At 39.9% G+C, this 26,527-nt stretch overlaps 3 protein-coding genes across 3 annotated transcripts; 2 read left to right on the forward strand and 1 right to left on the reverse strand.

The window, feature by feature from the left end:
• Positions 1-622: 622 nt before the first annotated feature.
• trim105 (tripartite motif containing 105) lies at positions 623-10,351 on the reverse strand. Its single transcript, XM_083891828.1, has 7 exons — positions 10,280-10,351; positions 8,058-8,392; positions 4,710-4,805; positions 3,170-3,403; positions 3,053-3,066; positions 2,803-2,918; positions 623-2,665 (listed from the first exon to the last, which is right to left on the reverse strand). The coding sequence occupies exons 2-7, from the start codon at positions 8,361-8,363 to the stop codon at positions 2,106-2,108; spliced, it is 1,326 nt and encodes a 441-aa protein (XP_083747954.1). The 5' UTR covers positions 8,364-8,392; positions 10,280-10,351; the 3' UTR covers positions 623-2,105.
• Positions 10,352-17,440: 7,089 nt separating this feature from the next.
• On the forward strand, positions 17,441-18,559 carry npy7r (neuropeptide Y receptor Y7; the record flags this gene model as incomplete). Its single annotated transcript, XM_083890620.1, has 1 exon — positions 17,441-18,559. The coding sequence occupies one exon, from the start codon at positions 17,441-17,443 to the stop codon at positions 18,557-18,559; it is 1,119 nt and encodes a 372-aa protein (XP_083746746.1).
• A 3,395-nt stretch (positions 18,560-21,954) lies between these two features.
• prelid1a (PRELI domain containing 1a) lies at positions 21,955-25,917 on the forward strand. The gene is made up of 6 exons (XM_083891760.1): positions 21,955-22,055; positions 23,496-23,611; positions 24,137-24,362; positions 24,517-24,630; positions 24,904-24,982; positions 25,317-25,917. The coding sequence occupies exons 2-6, from the start codon at positions 23,520-23,522 to the stop codon at positions 25,436-25,438; spliced, it is 633 nt and encodes a 210-aa protein (XP_083747886.1). The 5' UTR covers positions 21,955-22,055; positions 23,496-23,519; the 3' UTR covers positions 25,439-25,917.
• Positions 25,918-26,527: the final 610 nt, after the last annotated feature.

The raw sequence follows: 26,527 nt of genomic DNA on the forward strand, positions 1-26,527 counted from the left end.
AGCGACCAGTGTGACATGTGGGTTGTAAACGCACCCATACCCATGTCGCCCCTGTGCAGGAAAAGCATGGGTCTCCCTCTGGTGTGGTTCATTGTGCCACTTTTCCAGTCAGCAGAGAAGGCAACGGCATCCGGCCTCGTCGTGCCCCTGAGGGCCGTCCAGCAGCACACAGGCATCGCCACTGTCACTCTGTTTATCTGACCTTTCACCTGACAGCAGGAAACAGGACGTCAGGGCTCTTGTGTGTTTGTGAAGATAACCCAGGTCCCGCCTATTCTCACTGTTTAAGTGTCAGAGCTCGCTCGTGTGTCCAAAAAAGTCCCAGTCCAGGTGCAGGAGAGTCAACAAGCCTCCTCCACCGTCCCTCTTGTTAAATGACTTTGGATCCACATCAAGCTCAGCGCTGCGCTCCGCTTTGATGGTGCTTAATAACATCCTTGATTATTTCGAGTGAGGTCACTGAAGTGTGCAGTGACACAGCTGCAGAAAAGAGTCCAAGACGGTTTATTTAAAGATGAAAACGTGATCTGCTTTATTATGCTTGCATCAGCACTTTGCTCGATCTGTACGTGACAGAACGTGCAATATGATCGATATCAACACAATGCAAGTTGAAGAAAAGCACTTAAGTAATTCCTCTTGCACTAACACAACAAATCAACAGCCGCAGTGTATTACATTTCATGTTCTTGGCACATGTGATTTATAGAATACAAATGAATGTGAATGTGCAATAGAAGCAGCTCATTCTAACTCATAAAGTGTTGTGAAACATCAATATAAATGTACAGCAAATGCATTTGAAACTAAAGTAAAATGCAGGTAAATCAACTGAATCAAACAGAATCCCATAGAAAAGTAATAGTCACTGATATTTCTCGCTGATTAAACTCCAGGCCGATTGTAATAACCCTTCACAAGTGAGCCTACAGCATTATTCTGATTATCATTAGAAAGATTATGTATATCTCCCTTGAAGACATATTTGGTTGAACAGTCGTCGAGCCAGTTGGTCCTAAAATGTAATGAGCCTCACTATACTAAAGCCAAAAATAAATTCAGCTGATTGCTTCTGCAATGAATGAGCTTCATCAGAACTATTACAGAAAATTACTTTATATATATATATATATATATGTGGTGAGCATGACATTTTCAAAGTATTTAAGGTTCATTTCAGATAGAAAGTAAACACAAATGGTATCCCTGCAAGTCAGAAAACATGATCAAATGATAAAAGTCTGTGTGTTATCATGGCCTGGATTATACTTTCCATGTCCGTGTGTTTGCAGAGGTCCACCACGGTCCTTACAACATGGTTATGTCATCAACTGCCTATGTCCACAGCAGTGCACACAGATCATTTGCAGACGTATCGCATTTTGTGATAGTACAAACTGACAGTACATGTTCGACCCACCACTCATTAAGTAAAGCTACATGACATAAAAAAGAAATTAGTGTTCATCCCACTAAAACCAAACTCCAATTACCACAATGATTCACTATTGCATGTGTAAGTTTTAGTTTAGTTTAGTTGGACTGGTCTATTTGTTACAATTCTCACCTCCCCGCCTGGACCCAGACAAAAACAGAAGAAGCCAGTGCACAGAAGCATACGACAGCAACCACAAAAACATGGCAAAATTCAGCCTGGTACATTTTTTGAGGGGGGCTAATGAGGAGATCAATTTTATGCTCCGTCAGCTCAGAGAACTGAATCCTCTAAATTCACGGATGGTAGGAAGACTCAAGAGTAGTGCTCGACCAGCTTAGCTGAAAAAACAGCCTACTAACAAGCTGAGTATCGCAAGATGGCGTGACGGAGGCGAACACACAGCTCAACTTAACTGTGCGTGGAACTGCACTAATAGAAGACAAGAAAACACAAACTCCTGGTGAGAAACAGGCTGTGAGATCAAGTACACTTGATGACTGATACAGATCCTCTTTTTAGTATGAAAGGAACCATACGCACATGCAGGAATACCGTTTGTGTCAGCTCTGACCCAGGCCTAATGCAATCAATGGCAATACTGTTCTTTGCTCTTGAAGAGGATGGACTGCTCTTACAAAGCTGAAAAGCTCTCATTGATTATTGATTGTTAGCCAGACATTGCGACAGGTGGGTAGTGGAGGAGTTTGATTGGCTGAGGCTCCTGACTGCTGCCACTAACGCACGGGCTGAAGAAGGGGAACACCTTGCCCCTCGGCCCGTTGGTGTACGAATAAATCAGACTCATGTCGTCGGCATTGTAGAAGGACAACCACCTCTCCTCGCAGTCAAGGAAAACACCGAGCCTCTGAGGGGAAGAGCTGAGCTGCAGCCTTGTCCAGGGCTGGGTGCCGGCAGAGTACTCGTTCCTGTTGCGGAGTCGCAGGGTCCAGTAGCCGCTCTCCGGACTCAGCTTGATCCGCGAGTGCCTGTCTATGGCCTCTGAGGCCACGCCCACGTCCCACTTGGGTTTGGAGCCCACTTCTACCTCCCAGTAGTGGCGGCCGGTGTAGAAGCCCTGAGACGCCAGAATGTTAACGCACTGGAGGAAGCGCTTGTCGTTGTCTGTGTGCCACGCCACACTGTCATATTCGATAGCGACAGTTTTGTCCCTGGAGACTCTAATGCTCGGATGAGCCGTGTCAACATCAAACGTTAATGGGGATGGACCTTCGGGATGAAAGTATTCATTAAATGTTATGTTTTGTGCATAAATATCCTGTCATTTGAACAATGGTGTTAATACTGTTATTCAGTTACCAGAGACTAAATCTTTCTGTATGAATCTCAACAGAGGACAAAATTACCTGGCTTTAAACCTTTGAACATTTTCCTCCATGTGATGTACTGCAAAGGTGCCAAGTATTTGCTACTGAAAGCATTTGTGTCAAACACTGGAGCACGATTCACCTGTGGACATTGTCTGTAGAGAGAAGAGAGAGAAAAAAAAAACCTTTTAACCTAGAATCATTTATTCTCAGCTCAAATTTATGTTGAAATGAAAGAAGTGTGTGACAGGTGAAAAACACATGTCACAACACCAAAAAAAACACTTACCTTAGCTGTGGGAGCTACAGCATGAAATGAAAGAGAAAAAAAACTGTTTCAACTGATGTCAAATTGACATGACATGCTGTGACATTTGAAACTTTCGATTTCAACTCGGGATTTCACCTCAGTCAATACGATATCCTCGGTGGTAGCGCTCGCCTCCTCCAGCACTCTCATGTTCTCCTCCAGCTCCCTCATGGCCAGCTTGATGGCCTCCAGGTGGTGCTGGACCTTCTCCAGCTCCTCCTGCTGCTCTCTCCTCAGCTGCTCCAGCATGCACGTCTCCTCGTCGTGCAGGATCTGATGGAGAGCTCCGAACTCGCTTTTGACACGAGCCTGCAGATCTGCTCCAAGTCTCTGAGAGGAGGACACATGGACGTTACACCTAAAATACATAATGTGGATGTTCTGTTGGCAGTAAAAGCAGAATCTAAGCTCTTAATGTTCTTTGTCAAATCATAGGTAAAAACGAAACTTGCAGGAAATGACATCAGCCACAGAGGCTACAGGGAGCCAACAGCAGTTAGCATTGGGAAAAGTGATAATTTGCAGGCTCTAGCAGGCACATTGCCGTCATATATAACATGTATCCACTGGACAGATAAATCCTCTGAGGCTGGAAGTTTGTGTAGAACTCTGTGCTGCACTGTGGAGCCAAGAATAGAATCTTTCGTGGACTTCCGGTTTTCGGATATCGTTGCCCTCGCCGGCACTCTTGCGTGTTTTATGGACAAAGCGGAGCTCCGCGAGATAACAATTCCTGGAATTTAGCGCATTGTGACGTCCCAGTGAGTGTGTAAGTCAACATCGCATGTTTCATCTCCTGTACTTAGATTGAGGAGGACCACAAAAACATGAGAGTCATCTTTGTTCACAGTTTGCCAACTTATAGGACCTCCAGAGTCCCAAATATGAGGATTTAAATAATTAAAAACTTGATTTTGTCTAATATGGGACCTTTAAGGGTTGGTGTGGAGGGTCCACCACATTTAGTGCCGTCTCCATGAATTCTCCATGCGTACAAACATTTACTCATACACTGCTCAACAAGATAATCTCTCTGAACACTCGTAAAAGTGTGTATTTTTCATGGACAGTTGCAAAATGTAAGCAGCTTATAAACAAAGACCAGGCTACACAACAAAGTAAGAGATGCCAACTGATGATTAACACTGCAACCACCTGTTTATTTCAGCTACAATCAGTTACACTTTAAGTGGGACCTGTTAGTGGGGATGGTTCGGTTTGAAAAATGTCAAACGCTCACTCAAGAAGACATTTCAAAAGCAGAAACAAGCAAGCGGCAATAAAGGTCCACTTAGCAATACAGACATCACTGTGTCAAACAACAGTTCGCGTGTATACAAGCAATGTTAGTGCTTCAATGTTTCTTCCTCGTGTAAACACGGCAGGATCATTACGTAAGAATCAAATCGTACAGGAGAAAGGATTTCCTTTGTCGACACACGACCAAGTCAAAGGCGAGGCGAGGATGGCGCTAATGCATCCAAGCATGAGACCATTATGTTTTACATATCAGAGCAGAAACTGTCTGCAAACACAACTAAATATGCACAGTGACATTTTGCAAACAGTCATTAGAGGGACATGTGTTTTCTTATCTGTTAAGTGCCACCATCCCTTCCCCCCCGGAGCAGAGCACCTTTATTGTTTCCATCTTGTCATTTTCTTTGCGAATACTATTGACGAGGTCCTCTCTCCGCAGGCAATGGTTCTCCAAAGTCTCTCTCAGTTGTTTCTGTACAACAATATGCAAAACATTTATGTGTCAGAGGAAATGCAGAAATTAAAGAAACTCAAAAATAATATAAAAATATGCCCACAAAAAATGTTCTGTTATCACTAAAGTGTTTTTTGTCTTTGTGACTTATTTTTTTTAATTAACCAGCATATATCGAGCTATCTGCAGCTGGAAGTGTTGTGAAGTGTGAATTAAACTGCTCTGTATTGACAAGAGCAGGGTCCAATTTTATCACCCACCAAAACGCATTAGATTTACCGTTCGGTGAGTAAATCACAGAAGATTAAATGTCGCGTAATAAAACACTATTTCACCGCATATTGATTTATAGATGCTGCGTTTCTGTCATACACACATATTCTGTGAAAAGCTGCCCGTACTCTGTCTCTGATTGACATTTATTGCTGGATAGGCCCCTAACATCTGCTTTTTAAACATCCAATAATTTTCCTGAAATCCTGTGGAGGAGCCCGATGTGAGACGTCCACAAAGGTTGCTCCAGACTCATCCTCCCAGCTAACTAGTCAAATTTCCATATAATATCCAAGAAGATGGCATAAAAAGCTCTGGATAATTCATTCAGGGAGTGACTGTGTGAGTGTCCTGCCTGCAGAACGCTTAAGCCAGGTTCAGATATTGTCCTGCTGTTGTGAACAAGAACCAAGTCTGAAATACTAATGATATAAAAAAAACAACCAAATAATCAAAAGATGTCTTGGTTTAATAAGCAAAATCCTTTTCACAGACAAGAGTGGATGTGGAGGATGTTCACAATGTGCTTCCAGAGGCAAACTACAACCCTAAACGTTCCTCTATGTTACCCAGAGGAGCAGCAATTGTGAGCTTACGTCTCTGAATGAGCTGAAGCAGACGTTAAATGAGTGTTTAGCAGGCCACAGCTATTGTACAAAGCCTGCGTAATGATCTGCAGCTCAAACACAAGGCTCGCAAACAAGATGCAATGAAAAACGTGAATATGATACTAAGTGGCTGCGGCACGCCAACGTTCAATCAAGTGATCATAACCTCAATCAAATCATGAATAATAGCCAATCAGACGCAGGGTAGAGGACGGATGTTGCTCGTCACAAGGAATATTAAAATCAAGAGTGGTGATATTGACAAGAAGGAAGCCGACCTTCAAAATGAAACTCCACAGAGGGAAAGGAGAGAAAAAAAACATCTGCCACAACAAGTTTTGTGAACAATGGAGATTTGTAGGCAACCTTGTTGTAGAAGGACATCTACAGTAATGTGGAGGCTATTGTATATTGTTCTGTGTGTTGCCCGAAAGAAAAAAAAAACAGAAATAATAATAATACAAAACACATGACCAAACAAGTATGTGTTTCTGTGTCCCAGACTCAATCAGAGCATCTCCTTGTCCCTTCTAATAAATGTATTATTGAAACATTTTGGATTCTGGCTTCTCTAGTTTGTATTTAACATAATTGATTATCTACAAATGAAATATGTTTGACCTTTGGATTTGTTTTTCTTAGTAATCCTGGACAGATGTTCATGTTTGTTTGGTGTTTTTTTTTGTATGATTTCCACTTTCCTGTTCCCTGTCCAATGTCTTGTCATCACCATAAAAATTACCCAACAGCCAGTGGAGACTGCAGGATGTGGCCCATCAAAAAACAGAATCATCCCCATAATTACTTTTATACAATTGTTTTTGCTTTTTTTCTTAGACAAACAAGATATAACTTGTTAATTATTGAACTTTAGAGATGCACGAAAGTGGATTTTATTACCTTTCGTCTTTGTGCAAAGCTAAGTTAGTCAGCTGATGGCTTTGGCTTTACATTTAGTCAGAGAGCTTATGTGACCATACTGTTGAATAAGAATCTCCCTGATACTGAATGCTTTAATAATTCAACTTCATGAATATTACAAAGATGGAATTTGTTGCAGAAGTTTCAACAAATGCAAAAGTACAGGTTGTTTTATTATTCTGGCTGGGTTTTACAATATATCCTGTCTTACAAAGGAATATAAAACGAGTGTAGAGTGAACTTTGTCCAGAGCAATTGAAACCAGATTATGTTCAAGTGGAAACTTAAGTGACACAAACACAGGTGTGGAAGTATTAGGAGACACTAAATTATTGTATTCAACTTGTAGAAGTCAAAGATTACAGAGCACAAAAATGGGCCTCATTCACAAACAGTCCGTACACTCTTAGAAATAAAAGTGCTCTGTACTGTAGAACCATATAAGGTTCTTCGGCTTGTCCTCATAGGAGAACCCTTTTTGGCTCCAGGTGGAACCTTTAGTGTTCCACCAAGAACCCAGACTTTCTTCTGGAAAGGGTTTTTTACAGAAGTAAATGGTTTCCAGGTAGAACCTCAGCCCTTGTAGAAGGACCCTTTTGAAACCCTTATTTCTAAGAGTGTACGCACAAATCTGGCATTCATCAATATGTTCTTACTTAAATTTGATACTTGGTCAAAACCACAGGGATCAGATATCAGACAGATAAAAATGTAAATTACAAAACAATAGCAAAAGCATTCTAGCTGAGTCATGTTTGGGCTGTTTATATCTTCTTTTTGGGAGAACAATATTTGTAACACTGTTGGAGAATTATGTCTTTAAAATGACTCAGCGCAAATGTGTTTCATAGTTAATAAATGGTCTAAAATGACTGTATCGGACTAACATTGGTAGATACTCGAGTTTGTGATATCAGTATCAGACACAAACGAGTGATATTGTCCCATCCCTAATAAACAACAATATTTAAGTGTAAACACAGCCTTTAATAGACAACAATCATTTAATTAATTATTGCATTCACCAAATCTATTTATTAACCATAAAATTGATGCCCTTCCACCATCATCATAACTTTCTGTTCTAAAATATTTAACTATACCAGTTGAATTAGCCTGCTTAGCTTATGTAACATGAGAGCGTTGACATTTCTCCTGCATCATTCTGGCCTACAAATGACATTGTTGAGTCTGATTAATGTTTGCAAGCAGCAAACGCAGGTGCCATTTAAATTTTTTTCTGATTGAATGACACTTTTCAATTACAATATACATTACAAGTATTTGCGGATATCAATAACCATTATGAGAGAGGACACATGTCTGTCAAATGCAAGGCAGTAGGAACAAAAATCAATCAATGTCAATTGATCAGTTTGCTTGAGGGGAAAAATATCTGACAGACTGCAGATGAGCAGAATAAGGATTAGGAATCACAGTGGGGTGGGGGTGAGAGGAGTGAACTCACCTCAAGGTTCTGGATGTAAGCGTGTGAGGTGGTGGCCCTGACCTTCTCCACCATGGCAGCAACCAGGTAGTTGGTTTGAAATTGCTTGCAGGTGAACTCCTTTCTGCACTGTGGGCAGGTGACCGGCCCATGTGTCGTTCTCCAGTACCTGGAGATGCAGGGTTTGCAGAAGTGGTGCATGCAGGCCAACATGACCGGCTCGCGGAACAAGTCGCAGCATATGGGACATGTCAGATCCTCTCTCAGGCTGCCTTTGGTGGCTCGAGCAGCAGCAGCAAAAGGAGCAGTAGCAGCAGCAGCAGCCATGATGATGAGTCCTAGCCTCTGGGGTCACACTGAGGGAATAGAGATGAAATGATATTGTCAATTTCACAATATCACAAGAAAAAAGTGTATCATTACTGTCAAGGACCTCTGACATGATGTAACAATTGCTCTTCAGAGCAAAAATGGTGGAGTGGAGAAAAAAGTAGGCACTACAGAGACCATCATCCCATGTGTGCCAATCATCCTTCACACTCTGCGCACTTCCACTAAAACATTGCAGTAATAAATGTTTTTTTCAGTTCAGACAGTGCACAAGTCTCCCTGCTATTAGATGATTGATTTTTTTTCCTTTCTTAGAACAGGGTTGTGCAAAGTTTTCTTTCCAGTTTCATAAACACTGACACTGAAGGCTTTTGTTTGTGCAACCAGAAGACTACATGTATTGTTGTATAGATTCTATAGTTCAAACTCAATCTGTGATTCGAATCGATTTTTTCCTTCTTGAAAACAAACGAAAATAACGTGTAAATTATTCAGTGCAACAAAATTCAAGCCTCGAAACGAGTATCTAAACAAGAAAGCAGGCCCTGCCGTTGTAAACAACAGCAAAACTATAACTTATCAGCAAGCTTTTCCACTGCCTTCAAACAATGTCCCAAAGTCATGGGAGTCTTATCTTAATTACGGGAGACCAGAGGGAGTGTTCTCTGTGGACGTTAAAGAGAAAAACAATTTTCATTAAAAACAAATCCTCCTAAACCAAGAAAAGCCATGGTTCAAAGTGACACAAATCCCATTTCTTCTCCATTCTGATAAACAAGTTGCACTTTAGCAGGTCGTCTTGACCGTGTCTATATTGGCTATTTGTTTTAACAATAAGTTTTGACCAGCTTATTAAGACTGCAGAAAAACATTGGATTTGCTCCAGAGCAGTGGTTCTAAAACTTTTTATACCAAGTACCACCTGAGCAACTGTCATACAGAATAACTGTAAATAAATGTCACCAAATGTAATGTGAAATAAAGGTAACTACTCCGTAACATATTGATAAATACCTTTCTGTATTTATTACTTATTTCACTCGTCGCATGATGCATATACAATAATACACTGCGATCTAGAGGCGGTGCCGCCACTTTGCAGGTAACGCAATCGCCATGCATTGTGGGAAATGTAGTTTATGGTCAACGCACGCCTAAAGCAGCATAGACACGTTTTAACACAGATTTTTAAGACCAATTAATCACTCGTGGGCCACATAAAATGACGTGGCGGGCCACATCTGGCCCCCGGGCCTTGAGTTTGACACATGCTCTAGAGGATTCTAAAAGCCCTACTATAACACTATACTATAACTATTACTATAACAGTATCACAATACATATCACACTGTGGACTTGTGACTGCTAATATTGATATTCATATCTTGACACTCTTTCATTAGACTTTTTTGTTATTATTATTATTTTAATATTTCCATTCCAACAAGGGAATGAAAGCAAAAGTGTGGATGAGGCGTGTCTGAGAACAAGTACACAGTGAGACAGCAGCAGGGATGAGTCAGCTGTAAATGACTACAATCAGACACAAAGTTCAAAGTCACCATTATTATATAATAAGGTTAATTGCTGCACACAGTGTGTCTCCTGTTAGTCCAACACACAAAAACAAATCAATGGAAACACCAACACACTTTCTCAGCTGCGAACTGCAGCCACTTTACGTGAAAACTTAAGAAAGCGAGTGATTTCTCACGGGACGCAGTAAGCTAGCTTGTCATGTTGTCGGGTAATAGCAGCGTCACATCATATGTTTTGTTTTGTTTTGGTTTCGGACGTTCAGCTCCGTAAAACAGCGAGTAAAACAACGCTTTCTGCAACATTCAACACACTACATCAAATGTTTGACGCGGCGAAACCGCTTAATATCCGTCCAACGTTTTAGTTAAACTCACGTTTATCAGCTGTTCGGGGAAACGTCACCTCTGCTCTGCTCTGGACTCCTGTTTCTGTTGCTGTTCTCAAGCTCAAGACGGCCGCGTGTACTGCGCATGTGCAGAACACAGCCCCGCCTCTGATTGGTCCATCCCTCTCACAACAAACAGTATATTCTTTTATTACAGGCCAGATGCTTTTCTTCATATCTCACTCTGACTATTCGTCTTCCATGAAAATTGTAATCTAAAAGAGAACAAAACAAAACAAACAGGAAATGCACTTTAATTTCTCCACTTTCTGTGCACATATACAAATCTGCTGCTTTGAATATAACAACCTAATGGCCCCTAGTATTACAATTTTACAGAATAGCCTTTGATGGTATCATTATATACTGATGCTTTTTATGCCTTAGATATTATAATAATAATAATAATAATAATGCATTATATTTATGGTGTTGTTGTTATAATATGCCTATATTTTGATGTGTGTGAACCCCAGGAAGAGTAGCTGCGACCTAAGTGGCAGCTAATGGGGATCCAATTAAGGAAATCAAGAAATAAAAACATCAGGCATTCATAATATTAATGCTTAGCACATGCATATAGATGAGACTGAACTATAATCAGCTCTAATACAGCTTTAAACCCTCAAAACAATAGATACTATACATTGCCCAGTTCAAATTAACCAGTTTGTAATAGAATGTATATTTAAGAATATGCAGAGGCTTCACACATTTATTAGACCACCAATGTAAGGTTTATGCCACAGCTGCAGCATTGGTAATTATAATATAGTATAATTGTTTAATAATGGTTAATACACACACATGTAGAAGCTCTTACATGAAGCTTTCTGACTGAAATAAACTGAAATAATTTTATTTTTAATGCTAAAATATAATTATTATTGTTATGCATACATTTTCTAATTTACTGTTTTACAAAGTAGTTAATAGTAATTTATATTTTTATAAATTTATAATTATATATATTTATATATAATTTATAGATTGAATGTTATACTTGATTAATTTCTGACTTGTCAGAGAAGCCCTCACATTTGGGTATACAGTAAAAGGGTGAATTAAGTTCAAATAAACAACAAAATGTTTTTAACAACATAAAGTTTTTGAAAGATTTCTAAAAAAAAATATGTATGTTTTCTCATCTTTATGACAGGTGGTCTAAATAGATGTGTTAAGCACTGTACATATTCCACTTTATTAAGAAAATAACCATCTTCCCTGGAGCCACAACTGCACTAATCTCTGTAAACATGAGCTTTTAAATAAACACTCCATTTCATGTGACTCCAAGTGTGACTCCATCTATTTACCATATATATGAACACACAACTTGATCGGGTCGAGATCACGATTTACTTCTCACACAAACACTGACCTTCTCTAGGAATAAATGAAACAGCACACCAGGAGGTATAATTGGAGCACTGCACACTAATGTTTACGCCATGGGATCCAATTTGCAGACTTCACACAGTGTCCGTCCTTTTAACTCTGCATCTAAATCGCCAAATAATTAAATGCTGTCATCTGCGACAGCAAGTTTGACACAAAATTGGATTGGAAAATTGTTTGACCACTAGTATGCGGTATGCATGTGAGAGACAGAGGCACAACAGCTCCAGTGTAGGCTGTGTGATGTGAGGACACTGCAGTGATATCATGGGAGCTGGACAAAAAGCAGTGATCAGACTCCAGCCATATGGAGAGGAGTCAGTGAGCTTTGGGTAAATGGATAAACGCTGCCAAGGACAAGCAGCTAAAACAAGTGATCAACTCTGAGAATACTTTTTTCCTTTACACAACTTTTGAGGCACTTTATTGGTGATGAATGTAAATCAGAGTGGCCTGTCAAGTCTGAACTGAGAAGTGACCCTGCAGTGCATGTAATGAGGAATGGCCCTCATAATTGAAAGGATAAACTGAGTTGGAGAGGAAGCCTCTCCTAATCAATAAGTGGTAATCTCTGCTGCTGCTGCATTTATAGTGCAAATTGTGGCACCCCACCAAAAGCATTCAAGGCTCTCACACAATGTTCCTCCCTGAATAATAAATCAGAGCCACGACACTGTGAAGTTGCAGAGAAACTACAGAAACACGGCTCAAGGGAAACATTATCTCCTGTTATCATATCGACTAAACATTGTCTCAGAGGATCGAATTGGTCTTTGACTCAGGCTCCTTTATCTGTGTCGGATTTTAAGTGACGCTGTGTTTAAGGGCTTTCCTTATTGATGTGTCCTCTACAGGTGTTCCGGGGCTGATAAGGTGAATGAACAAGCTGCAGCACATGGAGATTTGTATTGTTTCCTTAGGTTAATAACACTCTGAATCCAATTTATCGCCTCTTGCTTTTGGAGTTTGCATGTTCTCCCCGTGTGTGCGTGGGTTTTCTCCATTCTCCAAAAACATGCAGATTTGGAGATTAGGCAAATTGGGCACTCTAAATTGACCGTAGGTGTGTGTGTGTGTGTGTGTGAGAGTGGATGGTTGTTTGTCTCTATGTGGTCCTGTGAGTCACCAAGCCTTTTGCCCTATGTCAGCAGGGATTGGCACCAGCGCCCACCTCAACCCTGGAGGATAAAGCTGTAAAAGATGGATGCATGTTTTCAAAGTGTTTTTTGCTTTACTTTCAACCATTTAAGATGTACTTTGAGCTGTTCTACAGACTTGTTCGGCTCTCATAAAAAGACAGCCTTGAGAGATACTGAAGACTATTCAGTTTGTTTTTTCATATTTCATGTGAGGTTAAAGGGCTTCAGGTCCACTACAATATAATATTAACAGGAATAAATCAATGCATGTCAATGAAATTCACTGAATTCATTGAAATTCACCTCCGCAAAATGATTGCTATGTAACAGAGTCATCTGCCTCTCAAACATCTGCAAAAAAAAAAAACTAACAATGCATCCAGCAAGAAATTGAATCTCTTTTAGGAATTCATGAGAGGTCACAGGAGCGAGATGTGTGAGGTCACTGTCCGGTGGGAAACAGCTCAGTCTGGTTTCGTGCGGGGACTGTATTGTGTCAGATGCAAAAAAAATAACAGTGAACTATACTCCACTGTTTATCTGACTGCAGGAAATAGATCAGATGTGACAGTGACACTGGGCCCCAAATAAAGCAATATATGAGGATTTGTTTTACAGTGCATAGTCGTTCCAAAGTTCAACAAATCACACAGGGACACGGGGAACTGAAATAACAACGACAAATAAGTGACTTTGAGTAATAAAGTGTGACATGTTACTGGAAGAGAGGTGAATAATAAACACATAAAAGTGCACAATGAACTAACAGTGATAATTAATTGTGTAAACCAGAGCAACATGTCCCTGCATGCGCACATGTCCCTGCGTGCAGCCACAGTCGAATCAGTGGCATGGTGCGGATGTTAGTGGACGCTCTCAGAGTCAGAGACAGAGACGCACTGAATCCTGCAGACCTGCTGCCTCAGGAACGCACGCTCCAGCCACAAGATGCGCGCTGTGTGAGCCCCAGCTTGGGAGGAGCTTCGGGTTTTCCACCCGCGTTTCCACGCCAGTCTTGAGTGAAGACTCGCTCGCCAAAGGAGATACAGGGCCAAAAAAGGTGAGTCCGTCAACATGGAGATGGCCGTTCATTGACTTTGAAAGGTTTTTTCGCGAGTCTAGTTTGGTGACAAAAATGGCACGAGCCGACGCGCAAGGTTATTCGTTTCTCTGTTGTTTTTGTGACCGCGCAATCTGTACTTAACTGAAAGTACCGCAGGTGCGTAATGTGTGAGAGAGCGAGGGGGAAAAAAAGCTTTAGAAAAGGAAGATGAACAAGTATCCACATTCATTATGTTCCACACTGTTGTTTGTGCACCTGTCAGGTCGGTTGAATAAGCTCCGGGAGCTCTCATATGGAGACATTTGAATGGTGAATGCCAATTCAGCAAGTTAAACAAATGGCGACAAATTACGCACGAACGGAGCATCAATCACATTCGACTTGGATTGAGTTATCTCATAATTTGGCGTAATGGCGCTCATTAGAATCCGGTTCTTTGGTGTGTTTCTGCTCCAGCAGGTGTATGTGAACAGACTCTCCTCAGCTCCTTAAGTCAAGGATTTGCGTCGCTGATGAGAAATGGGAGCTTTGATATATTACTGATGCTTTGAAAAGTACACATATCGCCTGCAGCCTGCCTGATAAATCTGTGCGTCCCTGTGAGACTGTGGTGACAGAGAGGGTGCATGCAGAATGTTCATCATGCATTCTGGTTAACAACACTGTAGTTTGCATCATCTCGGTTTTTGTGTGTCTGTGCGTGTGTGTGTGTGTGTGTTAACCCATTAGGACCCTTTGCAGGTATAAACTCTGTCAGGACCGGTAGTCCTCAGCCTGGGCCTAATGAGACAGAACTTCATTTTTGAGGCTGTAAATCAATTCAAATCAATTTCATTTGGATAGATTAAATACACAAATCCATGTTCCTTACTATCTGTACGTGGAACTGTTCCTTACCCTTGGTTCGGGTAAGAAACAACTGGTCTGAAAAAACCCTTTAATGGGAAAATGGGGGGAAAAAAACCTGAAGAGCCATAGAGGATTGATCCCTCCTCCAAGATGAGCAGAGCAGTGCAATAGATGGACATGATGTGCACAGAGCAAATCGACAAAACACATTGTCCACAATATATATACAGTATATGTTAGTGAACAAAGGAATGGCAGGCAATGTAGTTTGTATACTGCGTATATTGTTTACCTGTGTATGCGTGTATTGTGTGTTGCTTAGCTTCCTCTGTTCCAGGCCTCTCACCTGAACAATGAGGATGATCGTAATATATCTAAATAAAATCTATTGTCTGTTGAATGAATCCAACAACATGTTTACGAATCCTCTCCTCTTTGCATCGCTGCAATAATAATGAAAGATATGTAATTTATTGTTAGTTATTAAAATGTGTTAATTACATAAAGTGTGTTTATTTTAACATTAAGTGACGTTCATTGGTGAAGTTGCACGTTGAGGCTGAATATGTGTCACTTCCAACTGTGCCGGAAGGCAAGGCAAGGCAAGGCAAGGCAAGTTTATTTGTATAGCACCATTCTTACACAAGGCAATTCATAGTGCTTTACAGGCAGGAAATACATTTGAAATTAAAACACAATCAATTAAAAAATCAAGTAAAGAAATTAAAACCATTTAAAACATCAAACAATTTAAAATCAAGCAGAAATTAGTGTAAAGGAAGAACCTATGTAGCCTTCAGTTAACATCAAAACTCAAAAGGTCTTTAGTTTTTCCATTGTGGACCAAAATGGCAGCCTCTGAAATAAGTTTTCCAAAAGTATTTTTCTACAAGGGCTGAGGTTCTACCTGGAAACATTTGTTTTTCAAGGGTTCTTGGTAACACTAATGGTTCCAGTAAGAACCACGTTGATCCAGAGAACCCTTTAAAACCCCTTTCCTGAATAAAGGGTTTTAAAGGGGTTCTTGTTAACACTAAGGATAAAGGTTCTACCTGGAACCAAAAAGGGTTCTCCTATGAGGACAAGCCAAAGAACCTTATTGTTTAATCTTCAAATCCTGCCAAATGCAAATGATCCTAAATTTTACACACTGGACCTTTAAATTTCCTACTGTGACAGTGAATTCTACATTTGTTGAAAGGCGCTTTGCTGAGTCTAATGTTACTGGATGTCATCATTAGTATTAATCTGCTTTATGTAACTAAAGAGTCAACACTGACGTTGGTTTTTTAAATATGCAACACAGCATCCAGCCTCTCACAGGTAAACTGAGTGACAAGATAATTACTGAACAGAAAATATACTGAAAAGAATGATCTTTTTTTTACAGACACACAGTTGTGTAACATGGGCCAGCACCAGTCTCTCTGTATAGAGTGTTGGCTTACCACACATTATTCCATTAATGAACTGCAGACTGCATATGCGAGCAGACACGGCTCTAATGATGCAGGTTTGAACTAGCTGACTCCTGCTTCCTCTGTCACTTTTTTTGTTCAGCCTTTAAAACGCCTATTCCTTTGGGCACATTGTTGTACTCAAATGAATACTGGTTGCTATAAGACATGGGCAAGGCATTTTTCAATATGAATAGCAAGAAGTGTGGGCTTTTTCTTTGTATTTAGGGACCAGCGCATTCAAAGCAAGATGGTTTCCTAGTGATTGCATCTTGGTGAAATGACCTCAATGCGATATTCTGCAGTTGTTGTAATAATTATGCGGCATGCATTAGACGACTCGCTTATCTTCTCAACTGCTCTGTCTCATTGTGCTCAACTTAATTACCACATGACTTCAATAATCGTATGTCCTTCACAAAGCAAATCACTCTTTCTAGGTGATATGAGGAGGATGATTGTTATCACATTGGCCAGGGAAGATATGTTTTCACTTTTCACTGCATTTGTCTCTGTCTGTCTTGTTGGTTCATTCGTTTTTTTTGGGGGGGGGGGGGGGGTTTCTTTGTGAGCTGCATAACTCAAACAGTAAATGAATGATTCGGATGGAATTTTCTGGAGATGCGGGTCATGGCTAAAGGAAGACATTGTTGGATTTTGGTGGTGATCTGAATTTGGAAACTGAGCAGCCTTGGTGGAGTTTTGCACTCTTTGAGATTTAGTTTCAGTCAAATCTCTTGCAGTTCACGTAGTGCTGGTGAGGGTAAAAAAGTCCCCGATGATTAATAACACACTTGACGGTATGATGCCATTTTGCCCTTGTAATCCTGTTGAGAGGAAGGTTTAAGGTTTATGTTTTTGGGGGTGAGGGACTGAAGGCATTGCACAGCATAAAAGAGAAGGGCTTATGTTAAATGAAAACCCTGAACTGGCCTCAATCATTGCACAAACCCAGGGTTTTCATTTACATGCAAATACAATCTTTGACCAAAGGAAGCCAGTGAGGGATCATGTCCCTCATGAGACTCTGGCTGCTTGGTTGCTGTACATATTTAAATATGGAAAGAAATTAACACCAGAAACAGATACTTTTTCCACAATGAGCAAGTGTGATGTAATGATTGTAATGATTTTCATTTTAAGGCCTTGCATGAATAACATTCTGCATGGTGTGTCTCAGGCAATAAAATGATTATACATTTTTTTTTTCTTTGCAGGAGCCAGCACTGCTTCTTCCCAATAAAATGAGCCCACCAGACACATCCAACAGCACAGAAGAGGAAGGGGAGGCCGGTGGAACCGATCCCTTGGCTCTGCTCAATGACAGCATGGGTTTACACCCACCTGGTTTCCACATTGACATCACCAAGCACCTTGGAGTTCAGATCACCCTGATAACAGCGTACTCGCTAATCATTCTGCTGGGGCTGCTGGGGAATGCTCTCGTCATCTACATGATTATTCACTTCAGAAACATGCGAACAGTGACCAACTTCTTCATCGCGAACCTGGCCCTTGCTGACCTCTTGGTGAACACTCTGTGCCTGCCTTTCACTCTGGTCTACACTCTGTTGGATGAGTGGAAGTTTGGGGCTGTGTTGTGCCACATGGTGCCCTTTGCCCAGGCCCTCAGCGTGCACGTGTCCATCCTTACCATGACTGTCATTGCTTTAGAGCGCTACCGCTGCATCGTTTTCCACCTCAACCGACGGCTCACGTGGCATTCCAGCTTCCTCATCATGGCCTTCACCTGGACTATGTCTGCTGTCTTGGCTGCACCCTTGGCCATCTTCAGAGAGTACCGCTACGAAGAGATACCTTCCATCAACCTGCGCATCGCTGTCTGCTCTGAGAATTGGCCCCATGGCACCAGCAGGGATGGAGTCATTTACAGCCTCTCAATGCTGCTCCTACAGTACATTATCCCTTTAGCCATCATTAGCTATGCCTACATCTGCATCTGGGTCAAACTGAAGAATCACATCAGTCCATCCAGTCGCAATGACAGCATCAACCGCCGCAAAAAGACCACCAAGATGTTGGCGCTGGTGGTGGTGGTGTTCGTCATCTGCTGGCTGCCCTTCCATGTGTTCCAGTTGGCCAGTGATCTGGACCTGGTGCTCAGGTTCAAGGAGTACAAACTGATATACACAGTGTTCCACATCGTGGCTATGTGCTCCACATTTATCAACCCTCTTCTGTATGGGTGGATGAATAAAAATTACCGTAACGGCTTCCTCATGGTCTTCCGTTGTGAGGATAAGCCAGAGGCTTTCCACCCCGAGGGTTCGTTCCGGACACGTTCCATAAGAGGGATGACTCTGAATGGTCGAAATGGTGGGCACCCTCCCACTGCTGTATGAGAGTAACACTTTGTTTTTGGTTTTTTTACTGTATAATATGATTGAACTCACTGAATACACCATTGTTTCGTGTTGCTTGTGGTTCAAAAGTAGCCTTTTGACTCGAATGGTGTGCTCGTACATATCTTGGTCACTGAGGGCTCAAAGCTTTGCATGTAAATCGCCTTATGTAACGGTCTTTACTTTGTGAATGACACTAGTGAAAATACAGTCGTCAAACCTGTTGAAATTTATGTTGAAAAATGTTTACTCGGATGTTAAGTAACTTGGTACAATGTATAATGTGTTTTGTTGGTGTCCAAATAATAATGTTCTCAGCTGCATATGCATTGCCTGTCTGGGGCTTTCGGTGTGCTTACACTTACACTTTTATGGTCAAATGGTGAAACATTTGGTCGAGTTTAAACCAATTATTTTCTCAGTAATTACAGTGTTCTAGCTGAGTAACACTGAATTGTCATTTAAGGAATCCAGAGCCGGCTACTGCTGATTTTCTGTCCCGCCAGGAAGTTAATTGTGTTCACCTGGCAACCAGCCGTTCCTGATCGGATGGACCAGCAGGACTCTGTGTCCAAAGGAATGGGATTGAAAACCAGTGAACCATGTGAAGTGAGAGCAACAAGTTCTTGATGTCTTCATTAGAGAATGGGAACAAGCACTGAGTAGGGTGTTTTGGAAGTCCAAACATGCAGCATTATATTATTACGCTTTACTGATGGACTGAACTTTTCTGGCGGAGGAAAACATGAACATTAGTTTGACATTCGGGAGAAATGATGCCTTCATGTGAATGAATAGTAAATATCTGATAAATGATGGGTGCAGTACATCATTGAAAAGTCACGGCATGTTGCAAAAACTGCTTAGAATACTTGTTACTCGGTGAGGTTGTGGCGAAAAATAAACTGATGGAAAATCTTTCTGTAGATGGGAAGGCAGCCAAACCAAAGGACAAAAGGTGCATTCACAAAAGAAAGAAAGAAAAAGATTAAATCAAGACCTATAATCAAAGTTTCAGACACGGTTTCAAACAAACCCCAGAACGGTCTAAATAACATTCAGTAAAGTATTTATTCGAGACAAATGTGGCCTATACGGTGTGATTTATTCTGCAGCAGACAGAATATATATATGGTGTTTTGTTCTGCGGGTTTCTCTTGACAACCGCGTTATTGATTGCATAGCTTAAGCCTATACTCCTTATTATGTGCTGCAGATTATTATAACAGCTCTGAGCCTTTAGTGGGACTACCAGCAGAGGCATATTATGCTTAGATCTGCGGCATTTAGTCCCATAAGGTGTTAGCGCTAATGTGTAAGGATGTTTTTGCCACAGACTGGAGATGTTTTCAGGGTTGATTTTAGCTGTGCAGAACAAATGAAGCATCTGTTCTCTGCCACAGTGTGCTCAAGGCGCGTTATCTCCAAAAATGACTCTGATGTTGTCTCTTTTCTTTTCTTGTTCGATTTACCTTTGTGTTGTAGAAAAATGTTCAATTGTCTCGCTGGTGCACTTTTATGTAATGAAATATTCATTTGTTTTCACAACATATATGACCCAAAGATGATTATTGTGGCAATTCGCCCCTTCAGATAACAGATCTCCTGAAGTCCCCAATGACAGTCAACCTCAGAGAGTGGGGCGATATACATATATATATATATTTATTTATTTTTTATTTAATATATATTAATAATTATATTTGCTTATATATTTGATTTTTTTTTTACAGCCTTGTAATTGAGATTTGTCGAATGACATGATAAATTACTAGTTTATTAAACTATATCTCTTGTAAATGGCTATTTTCCTAGATCAAAACAGAGTTTTTGGTGTTTCAATGGCAGTAACAAATAGTCACAAACATTATAATATGCACACATTTGCAATTATCAGAATATAAAATTGGTGGAGGTGGATTGGAAAGTTTGCCGTCTTGAAAAAGTGGAAAACGCTGCTCTTTATGTGCATGTTGTGCAGTCACATAGTGACCTCTAGTGTTCATATTTCTTTTTTCCCCTTCATTTTTATTATTTTCTACATTGTGCATTAATAAACTATGGAGGAACACTATGGAATTATGTAGTCAGGAAAATTGTTCAAGAAACTACAATATGTTTTGTATTTTTGGTTCTTCAGAGGAGCCACATTTTGCTTTGATGACAGGTTTTGCAGGTTTTGTGCCTTAATTTGTGGAATTTCATGCCTTCTTACGTGTTTGGGGCCATCAGTTGTGTGGGGGTAGGGTTGGCTCTATACAGTGTGTGTATAGCCATATTCAACAACTGCTCTTAAGGTCAGTCAGTATGGAACATTTCAAGAACTTTGAATGTGTCGTCAAGTGCAGTTAAAAAAAACATTAAAGGCGATAACAAAACTTTCTCTTATGAGGACCGGCCCAGGAAAGAAAGACTTACCTCTGCTGCAGAAGATGACGACTTCATCAGAGACACCAGCTTCAGCACTTAACCAGCTATCCTAACACAATGCAGAGGTCTCAAACTTGCAGCCCATGGGCCACATGCGACCCTCCAATCGATTTCACCACATAATATCAACTTATAATCAGTCAACTTATAGAAGTTGAAGTCATTTTTTATAATATTACTTGACATTTACTGTCCTTATGTATAAAAAGTAATTTTCTGGTAAATGTACTTGTTTAAGAATTAAAAGTATTAAGAGAAAGGAGTTAGGCTTGGGCCATGGCAGTTCAGTGGTAGGGTGAGATGAGATGTCTTTCAAACTGGAAGGATGTGGGTTCAATTCCTGGCCCTGCTAGTCTACATGTGAATGAAGCATGTGAATGCATATGAAAGATGTGTGAATGGCTGAATGGCAAAACTATGTAGCTGTGTAAAGCAGCTCATCAAGACTAAGAGATAAGAGAGTCCTTTATTCGTCCCGCAGTGGGGAAATTTACAGCGTTTACAGCAGCAAGGCAGTAAAGATAAGGATAATAAATAATAACCATGCATTACCATGAAAACTACAATATAAAAAGATAATACTGAGACTATATAAAAAAAGTTAGAAAGACAGACAGACAGATAGAACAGTAGTAACTAATTATTTACGTTACAATAAGTTTTTATTATGAATTATATATTGCATATATCCATATCAAAACAAACCCTTTATTTTGAAATTCTGTGAATTGTGATATAACTTTAACTTTATCTACTGAACAGTGTATCATAGCAGATAGTGGTTACTTTGAAGAATGCAAAATATAAAACATTCTGATTAGTTCGTGGTTTTGATCCCTTCAATATGACTACAATGTAGAGAATAATAAAAAGAAAGAACTGAATGAGAGGGTATGGATGTACACCATGGATGTGACTTTTGACTGCAGTTACACCCGGAAGTGTCGTCATATTTGACCTTCCCTGGAGTTCCGCCCTCGGTTGACATGTCGAAAAAACGGTGAAGTTTAATCCCACGCGACTGTGAAATGCTGACAGTCGCCTCTTGAATGTTTTCGTCACACAGGTAACCGACTCTCTCTGTCCGCTGCTTGAGTTTTGCTCTGCGTGGTAGTTTTTAGGTGTTATCTTGTAGTCATTCATTCTTGTGGTTTGCTTCATGCTAGGCTAGCGGCGCTAGCATCTCATGCTATGCTAATATAAGAGGAAGCTGAGCAGTGCGGACGTGACAAACGTCACGGTGTTCTTTTTTTCTGTGTTTTTTCCTCTTTCTTTCTTTAACTGTATATATATATATTGAAGTCTGTCCATAAATGTGTCTAATTATGCTGTTGTCTTTTATTCAAAGACATTGAATGTGATAGTTCTTTCTTATGTCAGGACGACGCTTTTATCTGGCAAGTTCTTTAAAAATGTGCCTCTCTGTGCCTTTGATGTATGATTAATCTATATGGTAATATATGTACGTAATTTAGACTTAATTATGAAGCAAGTGTAATTGGGTTATACATAACACGTGTAATATAGACCAACCTGAAGACCGTGTAAACGCCATATTTTACAGAACCCTTAAAATGTATATAGATACACACATATTGTTAAACGAGGTCTACTGATATGGGTCTTTCTTCATTCGATGCTATGCTTGTGAAATACGGGCAGCAATGTCGATTTATTTATTGAATGCCAAAATGTTTTGTTGTCTTTTCTCCCCATTATCTGATAAACATCTATCAGTTTAATAACAAATGATGCACTCAATTGCTTGACATAAATAAACATGTACTGAGCAGCAACATCTATGGTTTGTCTCTCAACTGCAGTTCCTAAAATATGTTTAATTAAAATATGGAACAAAGAAAACATTGATTGCATGACAGAAGCCTTAAGAATAATATTTGACAAACATATACATATTGGATGAAGTGCACCTAGCAGCATTTATCATGTTTCTGAGAACATGAACGTAATGAGCGGCTGTTTAGTCAGTCTACTTCTACTCCTGATAACAAATAGTGGTGAGTGTGATCTTTATCAATATGATCTCAAATCAAAAAAACAAATATCAAGATATTTTTCTTTGTCAAGATCAATGCCCACCAATTTGAAAAGTAGTTTTGTTTATGTAACCTTTATTTAACCAGGTAAAGTCCACTGAGATTGAGATCTCTCTTACAAGGGCGACCTGGCCAAGAGGTCAGCAACACGCGTCATAATATATACAAGTTGAAAAGACAGATTACAAGCAATAAATTAAAATAATTTAGAAATGCCAAACAGATTGGCAATTACACAGTGCAGTCGTTGAGATCACAGTAACAATTTTAAAAACACTCTGTTCGATATATTTGTGTGGTACTTGGTAGTTATTAGCACCATAAACAGAACAAACTTACTCTTGTTGCTTTATTCAGGGTCACCTCTGTAAATCACCTGTCCTGCTTGTTGACTAATGTAGTAAAACTTGCTGCAGGTACTAATTCATTTTGTTTGTGTATGTGCACAGGGTGCTGAGTAAACGGAGGGAACAATGGTGAAATATTTCTGCTGCGCAGGTTTACTCAAAAGTACCTGGGACCAAGTCTGTATTGCTTTCTGGCAACGGTATCCCAACCCTTACAGGTGTGTGCACTGAGAGCAGTTGCTGTGTTTGTTCTAATTTATGTGGTAATGTGATAATTAGTGGTGAGAGCTGCCAAGCACATTACTTAGTAATACGATATTGATGCTGAATGATATTGTGTTTATTTATTTAATCATCTTAATGTTCAGAAAACCACTAAATCTTGTCATTTTTGCATGTAAAGCCTTTTAGAGGTTGTATGTTGCAGCTGAATATCCCTCACCCATCCTTTCCAAGTTTGTTGGTGAACCTATGTAGCCTTCAATTATTATCAAAACTCATAAGATGTTTAGTTTGTCTATTGTGGGCTCTTGTTTAAACATGGTGGTTCAACATGGTGAAATTACATTATCTTCAATTTCTGCCAAATTAAATTAATTTCATCTTCATATTACACACTAGACCAGTTTACAAAATATCAGTCTATACTATACTATATAGTCCAGCAGTTGAAATAAGTTGGTTAAAATGATCACATGTTGCAGACATACACAGAGAGTTGTCTAATTCCTTCATTCCCACAGTAATCATGTCTTGACTGAGGACATCATTTTCCGGGAGGTTACGCCAACCAACTGCCTGATTTCCAGGCGTCTGTTGACCAAACATAGTCGAGCACCTCGCTGGATGGAGCGCTACCTTCCAAAGCACATGGCCAGCTCAGCGTACATCATTGAGGACTCCATCGTGGACCCTCAGGAAAGGACCATGACCACGCTCTCATGGAACATCAGCCACGCTCGACTAATGGTAACTCCTTCTTTGGTTACAGTTGGTATCTGTAATGTTGCATTACTATCTCCTTTAACCTTTACCCTCCCAGTGACTGCTTATATTTTTAAGGCACTCTGCATTGCACAGTGTAGTTTTTTATTTTTTTTTAATTTGTTGCTTTCTCTCCCAGTCTGTGGAAGAGCGGTGTGTATATCAAATTAACCCAGAGAACAACAGCTGGACAGAGCTGAAAAGAGAAGCTTGGATCTCGTCCAATGTCTATGGGCTCTCGAGAGCAATTCAGGTCAGTGGAGCACTACAATGTGGGGCATCTGAAATGGTGACATAACAGCCGATTTGTTTGTCTGTAATTGGCAAGATAATGCGCCATGTTAAGATGAACCTTTAAATTGTCTCCCAAGAATTATATTGCGAAATAATTTTGTCACATTAGAATGACTTATTTATATATTTATTGTTGAGCTCTGAGAGCGTGTGCATAAGTGAATATATGAAAAACTGATTTATAGGTTGTTGACACATCGTATAAGAGGTCTTTTCTGTCTTCTCATTCCAGGAATTTGGTCTTGCAAGGTTCAAGACAAGTGCTACAAAGACAATGAAAGGGTTTGAATACGTGTTGGCCAAAATGCAAGGTAAATTTACTAACTCTTTATTCATCTCTATATTCATTTATTTGTATACTTAAATAGTTATTCTATAGATATTACTCAGACTAAAATGGGTGTACTAATGACCCTAATCATTTTTGCCATTCGTTGTAATAATTGCTTTAAATATGTTGTGAATTAGAGAATAGAGATGCGTAAGTGCATTGAGGGGTAGGCTGCTAAGATTCAGGGCAGACACAAGTGATTGATTTTAGTGTGTGTTTTTATGAGACTCTTCCAAGTATATCAAGGCATAGCCCCAATACGTCTAAGCACATTGATTATGCAAATTAAGGTCAATATTTGCTTTTTCTCGCAGGTGAAACTCCATCAAAAACCTTGGCAGTAACAGCTACAGAGCGTGCAAGAGAGACAGCACTGGCAGCGAAGGAGAAAGCCAAAGACTTGGCCTCACATGCTCAAAAGAAACAGTTTGTGTGAAGAACTACTTGAATCACTGGTTCTGCAGCTGCTGACACTGGGACAGAGTTGTCTTTCCCATCTTGTCATTGCTCAGACCAGCATCAGGGTGAGACAAACCGATCCCAGTCATGGGTAGACACCTCTGTGAGGAAGCATCCCAGTGAAATAGGTGGGTGGACCGTAAAAGGCCTAATCTGGGATCAAGAGCCTGTTCCAGCCTCCCTTTCTGTACCATGCCAAATATATCATACCTTTTTTAAGGACTACATCATCCCAGTTTAACCTGGAGAAAGACAGTAATGGTCAAATTCTTGGCATAAAAAAAAAAGATAGATCTTTGCCAATCTTGATACCTTTCCACAGACCTTTGCTTGACCCATGTGCCTATCAATGTTAATTTATCATATTGTTTTATTATAATCACAAGGTACAATTGCCTAAAATATATATAATGAATGCACTGTTGCTTGTTGATTTAGTAATTCAATTACTTTCCTGTTATATTTTTAGTTCAGTTAATCGTCCAACACCAGCTACTTAAGGGTCATTGACTGAAGAAGGGTCCATGTTGTTGGCAGAATAAATGCTAATCCCTGTTGACAGTGTGGTATAATTTGGTTGCAATGGAAAATCAACATCTTCACTTGAACTTAAAAATGTATATTTGAAGTCAAAAACGACACCTTGTAGTGTACATTCAGATTACATCAGATGATACGACCCATGCAACACTTTGCTCTTACTTGATCAATTATATATCGAATTGTCAATAAATCAGTGTTTTTGTAACCATCTTGCTGTGATGACTTGTGTTTATGCATAATTAAATCAGTCTTAACAGTGATAGGTGGGGTGGGTAAGAGAGGAACCATTGAGTTTTAAATCAGGTAAAAAACAATCATAAAACGGCAAATAAATATAGAAAATATTTATTCAGTAAAAAACAACAACAAAAGGATTACATCAGTACAAAATGCTACATAATATTACTGGGCGGAGGGACAGAAGAATGCAGACATACTATTAAAAGCTAATAAGGCATCTTGCATATACAAGTGAAGCACCTTCAGTTATTAAATACATAGCAATGAATAAAATAGATACTTG

The sequence above is a fragment of the Microchirus variegatus genome (genome assembly GCF_963457635.1).
Source record: "Microchirus variegatus genome assembly, chromosome: 6".
Lineage (NCBI taxonomy): Eukaryota > Metazoa > Chordata > Actinopteri > Pleuronectiformes > Soleidae > Microchirus > Microchirus variegatus.

What these genes read in the sequence shown, in the direction of transcription:
- prelid1a (XM_083891760.1), top strand. Translation starts at nt 23,520, where the DNA reads ATGGTGAAATATTTCTGCTGCGCAGGTTTACTCAAAAGTACCTGGGAC. An exon ending in TCAGCCACGCTCGACTAATG is followed by an intron (nt 24,363 to 24,516) that starts GTAACTCCTTCT and finishes TTTCTCTCCCAG; the next exon opens with TCTGTGGAAGAGCGGTGTGT. An exon ending in CGTGTTGGCCAAAATGCAAG is followed by an intron (nt 24,983 to 25,316) that starts GTAAATTTACTA and finishes TTTTTCTCGCAG; the next exon opens with GTGAAACTCCATCAAAAACC.
- trim105 (XM_083891828.1), bottom strand. Translation starts at nt 8,363, where the DNA reads ATGGCTGCTGCTGCTGCTACTGCTCCTTTTGCTGCTGCTGCTCGAGCC. An exon ending in CTTACATCCAGAACCTTGAG is followed by an intron (nt 4,806 to 8,057) that starts GTGAGTTCACTC and finishes ATTGTTGTACAG; the next exon opens with AAACAACTGAGAGAGACTTT. An exon ending in ACAAGATGGAAACAATAAAG is followed by an intron (nt 3,404 to 4,709) that starts GTGCTCTGCTCC and finishes TCCTCCTCTCAG; the next exon opens with AGACTTGGAGCAGATCTGCA.